The sequence below is a fragment of the Calonectris borealis genome, chromosome 4, assembly GCF_964195595.1.
Source record: "Calonectris borealis chromosome 4, bCalBor7.hap1.2, whole genome shotgun sequence".
In the NCBI taxonomy this organism is placed as follows: domain Eukaryota; kingdom Metazoa; phylum Chordata; class Aves; order Procellariiformes; family Procellariidae; genus Calonectris; species Calonectris borealis.
In genome coordinates this window covers 83,795,523-83,809,601 of record NC_134315.1, presented here as the reverse complement: position 1 = coordinate 83,809,601, position 14,079 = coordinate 83,795,523, and the positions used below count along the sequence as shown (strand labels likewise).

General features: G+C 46.7%; 1 protein-coding gene across 2 annotated transcripts in view; it reads right to left on the bottom strand.

Annotated features, from left to right (window-relative positions):
- The window catches only part of SLC4A4 (solute carrier family 4 member 4), a 240,622-nt gene that overhangs the window by 96,472 nt on the left and 130,071 nt on the right, over positions 1-14,079 (bottom strand). For both annotated transcript variants that reach the window (XM_075150407.1, XM_075150406.1), the window contains one exon: positions 1,755-1,890. In XM_075150407.1, coding sequence (XP_075006508.1) covers positions 1,755-1,890 — 136 coding nt within the window. The remainder of the gene's footprint in view (positions 1-1,754; positions 1,891-14,079) is intronic.

Below are 14,079 nucleotides of genomic sequence, written 5' to 3'. Positions count from 1 at the left end.
AGCATGTAACGCATACATGTACCTTTAAAGAGAGAGAATCATGCATACAGCTCCATCTAGCACTTCTACCAACGACGGGTGAAAATACATCAAACCAGAAATGATTTGCCAGAGAAGAAGAAACCCTCTCTTTTTCTCTACAGCCACCTGAGAGGACGCAGGGTGCAGGCACACCGCACCGTAAGGTCCCTGGAACCTAAGAGCGGAGGGCTCCTGACAAACGCCCCTCAAGAAACGGCAGTGCTTCGTGGTCTGCCGTGCCGGACGCAGGGCATCTTTCTTCTGATGGCTGACATTTGTGGACTTAAGGAAAACAGAGCTTCCCGATATTCATACTATACAGGAGAGCCCGAAGAGACTGCTCGATAAGAAATACCACGCTAAGGTCTGAATCGTGAAAAAGCTTTAACAAATTGTCTTTAAAACCCCTTCCCAAAGACCTATGCGTGGACAGAGGAAAGCATAATTTGCTATGGAAAGCAGAGGTGGGCGGTACAGATGACAAAATGCAAGTACTGAACTAATGATAAGAGGGAAGAAAAGCAATCAAGGGAGAAAAGGACGACCAACAGGCAAGAAGTTAAAAAGTAAAAGGTGAAAAGTCCTTAAATAGGTTCTCCAAGTGACCGAGAAGTAAAAAAAAAGAAAGATAAGGGGGTAAAGGGGTAGGTGGTGGAGCGGTTCATTAAACTGCAGGTAAAGAAGATTAAGGTAACCAAACAACATGGGCTAACTACGAACACAGTAGGTGCCCGTAAGACTGGAAGGTGGGAAAGAGCTTAGCCCAGCCACAATAAAGGAAAACGAAAAGCCCCAAGTTAAGCAAGGGGGATTGGGAATAGGGAAGGGAGAGCCCCGGACTGCTCTCTGGCTGGGCGAGCACCTCTTTCTAGTGGGACGTTTCAGGCCTTCACAGCAACCAGACTGCAATTAGGGGTTTACCTTTTAAAGCGAACCCAAGAAAAATATTTTTACTGTGTTAAAAAGTCAAAACTTTATAAGGCTAGAGGCTAAACAGCAGTCTTTAGATCACAAATCCAATCCAATGGCTCTTTTGGTGGTGTTCAGAAATAAACTCTATGTAACTTGGGTCAACCAGATCAAAAAAACATGCCAGTTTTTTGGCATGGCTTTTTGACCAAACCAAGAGCAGCATCAAAGAAACAGGCAGAGAACCTAACCAAGAAACTCCAAGCGGGCAACCCAATCCAGCATTTAACTCACACCTTGAATAACTTCCTCAAAGGAAAAACCCTTTAGGTTTTTTTGACTATTTAAAATTAATTTCATCAGTAACTCGCTAGGAGAAGGACACAGTCAAAATTTCCCAACTTGTGGTGTGCGGTGGGGTCAGGCTCAAATCTACTTTGGGGCAAGAGAATTCAAGTAGTTTTGACACACCTGCAGAAGCTTTATTCAGGCTCCGATTTCTGACAACTCTGGCCAAGACATTGTCATTCTTTCCAAAACACTAATAAGCCCATACGTCTGTCGGCTCTCCATGGGCAAACGATTCAAACAGATCGGGCACTCTATTTTTTTCTAGCTTTTGTTTTAAAGGAATATTTAAACAAATCCTCAAATTCTCGCGTTTATCAAAGAAAGGTAATTTGAACTGCACAGCTCCTTTCCAGGGATTCCCCAAGCGATCCTGTAGCACAGGTATTACCCCAACTGAATGTTAAAAAAGGAATTTCCCATGGGGGTCCTGTGCAGCTGCCCTTCCCTTTCGGGGTAAAGGAAAACCAACCCACCTTGCAGTCTCCTTCCATTCCATCTCTTGTCCGTCGACAGCCAGAAGTTCATCCAGCTCCGTGAAAAGCTGCGGGGGTGCCGGGCTGTCATCTTCCTCTCCGAGGATGAAGCGGATGCGTTCGGCAGCGGGGGAGACTGCAGAGGTGAAAATACTGCGGTTAACGGCCTGAGAGATGACCAGGGACGTGCGGCTCCTCTCCTTCCCCTTCTCCCCAAAGCCATTCAGCTGCTTCTCCAGGCTCTCTTTTCCATCTGACATCCTAGTCGCTGCGGACGGAGGGGCGTGAGCGAGGGTACGTCTATCTCCCTCTCTCCCCTTCCTTGCCTCTCACTTAACTTCTTAAAAGTTCAAGCTGGGAGTAAAGTTCAGGAAAACTTGCCTCTTCCTACAGTCCTTAACTATGTTACAGCAATTTGCAGCCCTTGTAAAAAAAGCGCTATCAAGCTCAAAACCAATACGCTCTATGGTGCGTGCCCAAGGACCTTTCGTACTCTGATCAGCCGAGATCCTTCGCCCCCTTTTTTATATGACGTAAAACCAGTTTCAGCCAAACTATTTTGGGGCTTGCTGTGACAGCATCCCATCGCCGGCTCTCCCCTCCCTGCCGCCGGGCTCGGCCCCCATTGGCCTCGCAAGGCAGGCTGTCACCTCCCCAGACCTGCTGCTGGAGAACACAGGAATATTTAACAGAAAGGTTGTCTCATCTATACATGAAGAATGCGACCCAACGCATTTAGTCAGGCACCAATGCACTGAAAAAAAACAACTGCTCCCACTGGGAAAAGACTGCCCATTTAGGCAAAAGCAACTATGCTCAACACATGCTCTTTTGATAGCGCAAGCAAAGTTCATTTGCATTATTAGCTCAAGAAAAATTAGCAGAAACCCCTTCCCAGTTAAGAAACACGCGTGATTCAAGATTAAAAACTGAGAGAGTCACTGTCCACATCCCAAGACCTAAGGGCATCTCCCCAAGGCAACTGGAGCTCATGCCACAGGAGTCACCTTGCTGGAGGACTTCTTGGGGTCTACGGTTTTTTTCTGATCACATCACCTTAAAACGAAGGTGTGATCATGTGAAATTTTCAGACAGACATCCTTTCTGCTGAATGTTTATTAGCATTAGAGTTAAAGAGCAGACTATGAACTTTGAACAGTTCTGCTAAAAACTCCTTTCTTTTCAAAAGATCAGCTGTCTGTCTGTTGCAAAATAATTAATTACACCAGGTGTCCAGTCACCATTGATTTTTCCAGGGTAAACAAAGACTCAATTTGTAATGTGAAAAAAGGAACCAGTAAGAAACATGCCCTTTCCTCCCCCCCCCCTTTTTTTTTTTAAGGAAACTTTCATAGCTTTCTTCTTCAATTACTCAGCAAAGGTTGATGCAAATTCATTTCTTCATCAGTTAGGGTGAGGATGCTTTCATAACATAACACAGATTTCTTTTCTATTGAAATTATATTTGCAGTCATAGATGCCCTTGCAATTCCCCGGGCATCCAACTCCATTGCCCCGTGCTGGCCCTGCCGCTCCGGGCGGGGGGATACCACCACACAGAGCCACGCCGCTGGAAACCCCTGCAGCACTCAGGGCAGGATGGTATCGAGACTAGAGGCTGTTGGGCAACAGAATTCAACCCTAGCACCTACCAGTCTTTTGGCTTTAAATGCTTATAGAAGAGCCTCGCGTCCCTTCTTGAGCATTCCAGCCCAGCAGCAGAGAAGGCAACCTCTGAAGAGGTCTTCAGAGCGCTGCACGTCCAGCTGAACGGGCTGGAAAGTGGTTTCCTTCTCTGACTTCAACATGCTCCTCCTTCCTCCTGCCATGAAGTCCTCAGCAGCATGGCCTTTCATCCCAGAAACACAACCCCATTAAGAAAATCTATAAAAGCCCTGACCACCCCTTAGCGTGGAGCACAACAGTTCAGCCTCTCTACCTGCCAGCCAGGCGTATCAATCTGTGTTTTCCAACGCTACCATCGAGTCTGCACAAGTGCAACCCCCTGAGGCACCACAAACTGGTGCTGGTCTATACCCGTTCCCAGAAATCCACTATCCCCCACCATTTTCACCTCCCCGAGATGTGGCCCCCTCCGCTCTTCCCTGCAGCGCTGCGTAGCGCAGCCCTTGCCATTCCCAACACAAGTAACTAACTGCAAACACATCCCGGTGACCGCCTATCACCGCTCCTTTCCCAAGCCCATCGTTTCAAGGGGACCGTTTCATAATCCCAGTTACCTTGACCACGACCGTCTCAGAACGTGTGCTACAGCGGCCTTCCACCACAGACCAACTGGTCTGCGCCTCTGCCGCTACATCACGTAAGCCACACGTTGCCCATCATCCAGTAAAATTCCCAGCCTGGCTACACAAAGGCTTTCACATTTCCCATCACTCCTTCCTTTGAGAAAATCCATCGCTTCCCGCAAAAACAAAAGCTTTCCTTTGATACGTTCCTAACAGGAGAGAAAAATATTGCCAAGCTAAATTTACAGACGTTTAGTTATAGAAAAACTCACATTACGCCTCTTGGTAATTAGCACTCATATATAACCAGTAGTTCCCACAGAATTTATCTTTTTTCTCAGATATATTTCTCAGAATCTGTGAGGTGCATGATGAGTATTTGATTATTTGACTTGGATGTAACAGATGTACTTCGCAGAACGGTTCCAAAATCTATCTATAAACACGTAAATTTATGCATGAAAATTGTCCCTGCAATTATAAAAGCAGTTTGGACTAAAAATCTGCATCTAAAACACATTTAAAACAAACATTAGCATAAATCATTAAGATTTTCCTATTCTAAAAATGCAATTAGGCGTAACCCTTGCGCTCATCTTTATACAGTCAGCCCCAATCAACCACCGGTGCCAGAAGCTTGTGCTGAAACCAACGGCCCCGAGCATCAGGAGGCAGGGTTCAACTTCTCGCACGTGCTTCAGGGCAGAGATCTCTCCCTGGGCGCAGATAGGAAAAAATACCTATTCAGATAGAGGCCAAAGATTCAGCTAAGGCCTTTAAATATAGAGAATTAAAAGATGACGCCTGGCCAAAGAACACAAAACAGCTTATTGAATGAGCCCGCAGACTTCCATGATCTACCTTCTCACCTTCCCTTAATTGGTTTGAACTCAGCTGAAGAACACCACCATCAAGCGGCGGCCACTCTCCAGCCGTTCGGTGGTTTCACAGTGGTGGAAAGGGCCTGGGGAATTTAAACTGGACGAGTACAGCTCGTGGCTGATGGTGTGTGAACGCTGCTGTCACCCTCCAGATGAAGAGCAAGACCTGCTGGCAGAGTACCCGTAACATGCATGTTCCACCATCTTCCCCCTCAATCAGCACTAACGACTCTCCATAGACTTACATGTTCTGAACAGAATTTAAATATCACAGCTAGAAAAGCAATAAAATAAATGTACATCCTATCGCTTCGAAAAGCAATGCGGAGCACAGCAAGCGGTTGGTGCGTGGAACAGCCCGTCAGAGAAGTGACTGCAGAGCTTCTAGAGCTGCTGAAGGCGTCGATCCCGTAACACGGTAATTCCACAACCACCCACAACACGTTGCTCACTGAACTGCATCATGAGAGGGATTACAGAAAGGCTCCCACCAAAGCTGGACGTGCATCATACGTCACCCCGTCTTTCTTTTCTTCTTTCTTTTGTTTTTGCTAATTTCCTATTAGCTGCATTTAGCACAGATGATAAGGTTCAAAATCCAATTAAGGAATTTGCTGGGTCACAGGTCTCCTATGGCTTGCTTTACCACATGTTCTTTATTGCGATTTTGTAGGTTAATGGGCCGTTCATGGGTTGTTTATGTGCTCTCTTTAGCAAGGAGAACATATTTTCATCTTAATCTCCGGAGCGAACACTGTGTGCTCAGCGCGGGGCGGACAGCTGAGTATCAGGCTTAAGAACTGGAGAGCAATTAACCTGGGGGGTGAACTCCGCAGACCTCCCCCTGCCCGACCTTTGAGCACCAGCCCCGCCAGCCTGCCCCAGCCTTGACCATCACCTTCGCCTCTACCTAACCCGTCCAGTTTAGGAGCTGCTGGAACCAGCACCATTAACGACAGGATCAGCTGCTGCTGCCGCTAAGTCTTTTTAATATTATGTTCCTTGCTATCTCATTCGAGAAACAACCAGCCGACCAACAAGCACGTATAGCGAAGAAAATGCTAACCCACAGATTTAGATGGCTAGGATTATATTTATCCCCTGAATGGGAGAGGAATTAAAGTATTAATTGCAGATGGTAAAACGCTCCAATGCAACATTTAAGCAGCGGTATTGCCATCCGTAAGCGACACCTCTTACCTCCCCCTTTTTCCCTTTCCTGTTCGTGCGTTCAGTCACAAGCGCTCCATGAGGCGGCTTACAAAATACATCACTTGCAGAAGGGAACGAACACATCAGCAGTTTCTCCTAGTTCAGTTCAGGCCAATTACAAGTACAATTTATACCCTCTGGTTCCCAAAGGCAAAATCAATCTCCATCAACGGAGAGAAGTCTCAGGGAGCCCAGAAATAGAGAGAGACACTTTCTAGCACGACAACCTCAAATCAGCCACAGCTGAACCTCCCAGCCCGACATCAGTCCCACCCCGGCAACTGCTTCTGGTGGGGAGCCCTCCCTCGCTGCCCGGCACGGAGCAGGCGCAGTGCCTGCGGTGCTCCCCGCCGCGCACGCAAGTGCCGGGGGGCTTCGTGGTATCGGCAAGTATCCTAAAGTCACCTCCTGCTTCAGTGCCGAGCTACAACCGCCTCGCTTGTCATGGGTGGAAGGTGGTCAGAGGCTGGCTCTCCAGGTGTACGACGCTGCCTTGGGATGGGGGGACGGGCGGCGCTCCGTTGGGTTGATGTGCAGGTAAAACAGCCTCTTCTCCCATCAACCAACACGGTTTTCCTCCCGTTTTTTCAGCTTGCTGTTACCAGTGACACTTCTAAACACCCTTGGGACCTGCACCTCAGTCAACTGCTTCCTCCGTTCAAGGCCAAAGAGACCATCTAGCATGAAAGTTCTCCGTTACTTTGAAGTACATCGGCAGCTACAAAAATCCCCAAGAGACCTGGTGTAAATCCTTCCTCAAAGCCTGTGGTGACATTATCAAGGAAGGCTATTTCTCAAATGTTCTTTCCAAATACGCTTATTCAAATAGGACGCGATGATACTCCCATTAATTTCTGGGGTTGCCCTCACTCAGCCAAAACTCGGTTCAAATCCACCTGAAGTCAGAGCGAGCTAGTTAAGTGAAACACCTGTGCAGACACTTTTATCAGATTTAAAGCCCTTTTCTTTCTAGTTTAGGTGACTTCACTTCCAAAATTAATCCATTACCCAAAACAACTTTAATTGTGTGTTCATCTTGATACAAGACCTTACGCAGTTTAATCATTTCCCTTATGATTTATACCTTTGCTCAATTGCCATCCATTTTCCTGACCGTTCTCGCACAGACAAGCCCCAGAGTCTGAGCCTTTTTAGATGCGATTCAAGGCACTATCTGGGGGTAAGTTTCTACTAAGGACAGCTGATGGCAAAACCCCGTGCTCCAGCCAGCATCAGCAACGACAGCAGCAAACCAGGCAGTTTTACTATCCTAATCCCCTGATAGCAACAACCCCTTCTCTACCTAGGCTTCATGCCTTGCAGACGACAAACAAACACCAGCACAGAGCTCTGCAAGCTACAGACAGTGCAAAACTGCTCCTAAGGACCGGAGACTAGGAAAAAAAAATTGCAGCTCACTTGAATTTTGATTCTCCCTTCGTACAACTCCCAGCTGCAGGGCAGACTCTGACACTTACTATCTGCCCTTGATCCCCTTTCACAACGGGGATGTCATCAGAAGCTGCAGCAACCTGGACCAGTGCTGATTACACATCACCGATAAGACCAGAATTCACGCTATCTTGATTTCGCAGTGAGATTCTTGCTCTGCATCTACCTGGCTTGATTAATACAGGCAAGAGCTAGTTCAGTTACTCAGTTTGGCAAAAACTGCCGAGGAAAGCTTCCGAATAAAGAGCAGGGTAAGATCTGACAGCGACAATGCGAGACGAGACTTCAGAGCACCATCTAAAAGCAAGCAGGAAAGGCTGTTATGGCTTTCAAGCTTCCTTCAAAGACTGACTCACACGGAGTCACACCTGAAACCAGGAGTCACTAAAAATCACCGTCTTGGGCATCTTCACCGGTTCATGTGCGGCATCTGACACGCTGCGCCAAGGCCGCAGGGGAAGGCAAAGGACGCTCTCTCAGTTTCCTTGCAATCCCGTTCAGCATTTCTGGAGCACGGCTCCCGTTAGAGCACGGCGCATAGACTCTCCGTGCTGCTCTTGCACCCTTACGGGTAAGAACTGTCATTCCCGTTACGGAAGAGATAACCGTCAAATTAGGTAACACCCATTTCTGCAGAACAACCAGGTGAGATCCCATTCCCGATTCCCCAAGCGCCCTATCCAGTGAAAGCATCCCTGAGCGCCACCAAAGACGTCAACTGCAGGAAGACTTGCAGGCGACATCTGCTTCAGAGCAAGGCTTGCACCTGCAGACGTCGCTGGGTGACCGCGCATCGCGCCTTTCCCAGGCGCTCGCAGAACCCGCCTCTGCATGACCAACTCTCCAGCTAATCACGCTAAGCACGCGAGAGAATTTCTTTTTTTCTGATTTTGCTTCTTTTCTTACAGAGAAAAATGATTACTTTTTGACGCCGCACGCGGTGCTGGCTGGTTTTAAGGCAGATTGGACTTGCCCACAGGCCGAACTGGGCAGTCTGCAGGGACCACTCACCACGCCACCCAGATCCCACCCTGGGCCATTTCTTTCATGACTACGAGGTGCAAAAGCGGCGTTTGCTATTCCAGGTGCTTGATCCATCTTGAAGCAAATATCCCCCATCACTGATCGTGACCCTTTCCAGCACATAATGAATAGCATTGACTGTCTCTTGAATAATCCATTTTTTTGCTGGACTATGGTACTGCATGATTGTACACATTCTCCTGTAAGCTCCTCTGCAGCATGTGGCATATATTAAGCCTTTGATCTGCAAAAAATCTTCAGTATTAGACAAATGCTTACTAATAACATATTCTCTCAAGTGCCAGAAGAATGGCAGCTTTTACGTAACGATTCGCTGAGCATTCTCAGCTCCCTTTGTCTTCAGCGCTGTTGAGATCATGTACAAAAGTTTTGTCTACAGATACTTTATTGAAACATTCCTTAGAGACACGGGGACAGAAAAAAGATCCTTCTTCCAAAAATGTCTCAGATCAACTCATCTGTAGCAGACAGCTCACGTGGACAAGGTGTGCAACGTGGACAATCGCTCTGGCAACCTTTTAAACAAAACCAGCATCATCTAATGAAAGAGTCGGTCAGCCTTAACGTAAGGGGCACTGCCTATAAAAGAAGACAGACTGCTAATTCCAACCACACAGTTATGATAAAAAGACCATTCCATGCTATAACTCAAGACTAATTGTGAACTTTTCCCAACGTTGTTCCACTCGAGAGAGACTGTCAGTAACTGCCTTCAAAAATTGTCTTTTTTTTTTCAGCTGCAGACAATAACAATAATATCTACATAACCCATCAGGAGCAGAGGCAGCTGCATATTTCACATGAAATGCATTATTGATAGCCTCCCACAGATACACGATTAGCAAGCTGAGCCAGACTGAATATTTAATATATTAACGACATGAGTCTCTGCCTGCTCAAATCAATGCAAGGTTCCACTGATTTCAAGGGTGCGGAATCGGGTGTACGTGGACCACGCAATTCTCCGTGGGTATGCTACAGCTAGATGCTAATCAGCAGTGACTAGCTTCCAAACTGCTAGAAAAAAGGGAAATTTCTCTATTACTTTTTTTAAATTTTCTAGATTCACCGAGTGCCAGTTTTAATTACATCAAAGGCAGTGATACCTCTGACACTTACTTTTACTAAACAGCTAGCCCATGCTTCTGCAGCGCAGCCTGTGCCCTGCAACAAAGCACATTTATAAGCCCTGGCATGACATAAACTACATAACAAGCAATTCATTACAAAGTAAGGATAACAACGGTATTTTTTGACTACTCCTGGAGGTCAGCCATCTTACTTCAAGTTGTGTGAAACTGCTACAGCAGCACATTTTTAAGGAGCTATTACTGAGCAGTTGCCAAGAAGACTTTAATCAGAGAAAGCAGCATCTAGAGAAAGCCTGGCTTTTGTCTGAGCTTTGTAACATTTCCCACTGTCACACAGATACGGGATGCTGTCTGGCATCGCACCTCCCTCGGACTTGAGTAACAGTCAAGTCTCCAGTTAAACCATTTAGCAGCACAGTGGCTGCCATATATAACAAAGTTCCAAAATTGCTCCCTAATTCTCAGCTTTTTTCTTTTTCTTTGGCTTTTGCCTGTTTTCCTTTTTAAAGCAGTATGGCTTTCAGAGTCTCTTGCAGAGGCGTGTGCTCTTGACCCCTCTGGAATCCTGCTAGGGTCCTATTCTAGTACCTTAAACATCTCAATCACATTAGTGATCACGCACAACTCCCCCCTACTTCCACTGGCATCAACAGCACAACGTGGGCACAAAGCAACTGCTCAGCTCCTGTTCCTCTGGTGAGCAAAAAAAGATACCATTTTCTTTTCCAACACTGTAACGCGGCTCCCTCAAAGACAATTTTTAAGCTGTTTTGATGTGATCCAGTCCCTGAATAAGTATTGTCGTTTCCTTGCATCTGCTACAAGCCCTCCTGCCAAACTATGAATTCAGTTTACCACTGATCATTTACCTGTGCCCCTTTTTTAAGGTCATGGTGAGAGTACAGTGACATTTTTAAGGACACAGCTATAACAACTCTGGGCTCTTTTTCTAAATTTAAGCTTCCATGCAGTGACAAGAAGAAACATCCCTTCCCTCTCTGCACTTTAAAACCAGCCCTCCGGCCGCAATAGACCATTTTATGCCTGTTAAGCTCTTCTCACAAGCAGGGTTTCATCACTGTCTATTTGTCCCGTTCAATCAATCTCCACATCAGCTCTGACCATTTCAGCACTTCTAGAAGTCGTCTTCAGCGAGGGCTCGACAGAAGAGAACCGACCCGCAGAGGAAGGAAGCCAACCGCAAGCTTGCGAGGATTTTCCTTTTTTATTCCTGCAGCTTCAGTGCGTGCCGAGCCCTCTGTCCCATGTGCTTTTCAGCCAGCATCTCCGGCTGAAATGGAGCCCATCTCTGGTGCCAGCCTGTATTTCAAGGAGTACTGAATGTCTCTGGCATCCAACACTTTCTGCTTTCAACTCTTTTCATTCTGACCCCTCCGTTTTAAATGTTGCCGAATACCTCGTCCACTTCAGGCACGGAGCGAAAAGCGCATTATTATTCCTTACGCTCGTCGAAGGAGACCAACTGGTGCACAAGAGCAAAACACACACGCGGAGAGGGTTCTGCAGGTTGTTATTTCTTCGTCACCACCTGCCCCGCTTCAAGCACCGTGCAGGAGAGAGATGCCACAGGCTCCCATCAGCCACGAGGCTCAAAAGCACAAATTACCTCTGGGGCAGAGCTGAATAAATTAGGTCTGATTTTTCCATTGCGCACAGGACCATTGTTCACGAAATGGGTATCGATGGCTGGGTCCCATCCCAGTGGTTTCAGCTGGCACAGGTCTAAGTGCCAGCCGTCAGAGACCGACGCTGGGTACCGCAAACCTGGCAGAACAACTAACGAGAAGCTCTACCAAGGTGAATCTTGTTTTCAAGGCTGACAGATCCTTCTCCAGCATCCGTAACGCGACCTTCTTTTCACTGTCGAGTGTAAAACTGTCAAAGGGAGTGTTCGTTACTAGGCATCGTTTTGAACAGCAATGAATACAGCTCTCCTGCTTGGGTTGAATGAAGTACAGCAAAGGGGCACTGCAGCCGTCGGCAGAGGGAACGTGAAGATACAAATAAACCTGAAGAGGTGTCTGTTACTGATAGAACTAGAACCAGTCTTCACCAGAGCTGGTGGTGGATGTGGAAGGCGCTCCCTTTCTCCACGTGACGGAGATGAGGGGTACGCGTTGGCCGTTCTGACGAACGCACGTCTCCACGCTATAAGCATTAACGTGTGAATTCGGTAGCCTGAATCCATTCGGGGCTTAGGAGGCCACCTCATCTTGAATATCAGCAGGAGCAAGGCGCCAGGCTCCTTTGAGATGCTTTGAAAAAGCTCAGCTTCTCTTTTTTTCCATCACCTTCTGAAAAGCTTCATTCAGTGACAAACCGCCCTTTTAGCTCTTAAAGGTTAACAGCCACTTATCTAAAAAGCTGCAAAGCCAGCGTGAGAATTCAGACAATGCTTTCATTGACGGGGAGAGCAGCAGGATTTGGCCTGGCAGGGCGCTTAGAAAACCAGTTAGTTTCATGCTTGGATGTTGGTTTTCCTCACACTTCCCTGCTGCAGCAAAGCAAGTTCGATGGAGTAGATCCATCTCTTCGGACCTGCACTTTGGGTGACCGCATTTATTCCGTGTTTTAAATCCTGATAAAAGCCCGTCCTCAGCACTTCCCTCGCTCGGCATCCCCGGACATGTTATGACCATCCTGATGAAACTGTCAGTGCCTGTTAGCAGGGTGGCAAAGCAAAGCTTTTGGGGGATAAAACACTTCTCTGAGGGCATTTTCTTTTTCTCTCTGAGTCAAAACAATCCAGAAAAGGGCTCTTGCAATGGTATTTCAGTAGCAAAAAGACCCTATTGAGATCCAGACACAAAACCCAGTTTCGTTCCTGCCTTTAAAAATTAACCACCATTAACCGCAGGCTCGGAGTGGCTCCAGGCTGCCAGCAGCACACTCCTTCCAACTGGCTTCCCAGAAAGAAACTCCTGATTCAACTTGTTCTCAAAAGCCTGGTGACATTTCTGCAGCTCTTGCTCTTCACCGGTTTCCCCTTGCAACAGCAAGTACAGTCCACGCTTCTGCCTCCTTTTTACTCTTAGCTTCACGGACTCGCCCTCCACCTCCTAGGTGAGCGTTAAACCTCCACAGAACACGATCATGCTGCAAAAAAACCGGCTCGTGGTTCACGGACAAGGTCTGCACAAAGGTTTGCACCTTCAGACGTGCCTCGCTACTCTGAAGCAGAACCCAGACAGACCAAGACCTGCAAACCCACCCCTCCATGCAAGAACAACTCAGTTGCTCGTTACCCTCGCAGAGCGAACTCGAAAGGCTGCAGAGTTAGATCGGCTGCTGACAAGGGGTGCACAGAGGTCCCTCTTTGGAGCCGTTTTCCGTAAGCTCCCAAACGGCAGATGATCTTTCATTAGCGAGAGCGAGGGAGGTAAACTGGCAGGGTACCACACAGCAGGCATTTTAGCAAATGTCAACAGCAAACCCAAATGTTGGAGAAAGGAAAACAAGTTGAGATAAAAGAAGTTTGTAAAAAAAAATTAAAAAAAAAAAAAAAAAAATCAAGAGAAGACCAATGAAATGTTGACGAAAAGCAATGTATATCGCTCCTTGGCTGCACGTCAACCGGCCAGATTTTGTGGTTAACCTTGGCGTCTACTGCGCAGAAGAGGGAAGAGCTGTTCTCATCAGACTCCAAAGCACAAGAAGGAAAACCGACTCAGGCAAGGCAGTAACGTCAGTGGGTTTGCTAAGGACTCACCTATACGGGAAGGTAGTTTTACTGCTTTAAGCAAATCTCTGCAATTCAATCCACCAAATACAAGTATAAAATACTTCTGCTTTTGGGAAAAGAATACAACTAGGATCTATACTAGTAAAATTGTGTGCAAAAACAAAAATATAGACCATTATCCAATGTATTTATACAGTAAAACTAAGCATAGGCCAGTTTTCAGTAAGTGACTGTACTGTAATTAAGATCAATATACTCAGGAAAAGGATGCTGCCAAAACTGGGGAAGGAAGAAAGCTAGTTCAAACAACCCTAACTTTTTTTGCACTGAAAAATGAGAAATTTGGTATCTAGAGACGCATTTGGAGACTGTTTATGGAATGCAAAGCAAGCCACACAGAGATACACTTTTACCGAAACAACAGAGGCTGAAAAGCAGTAAGGAAGCACAAACGTACAGAATAAGGAGCAAAGCCCCACTTCACTGAACCATTTGAGAAGATCTTAGTCCAACACAAGCCTAGGTCAAAGCAAAACTAGCAAACATGAAACATAAGGAAGATTGAGCCCAAAACTGGAGAATAAGTACACAAGGCACCCAAGGAAAGTGCATTATTTAAGAACACGAGCAGCAGGAGCTTGAGAACCGGGGGGTGACCTGGACCACCTCGGAGTGAGACAGCCAATTAAGAGG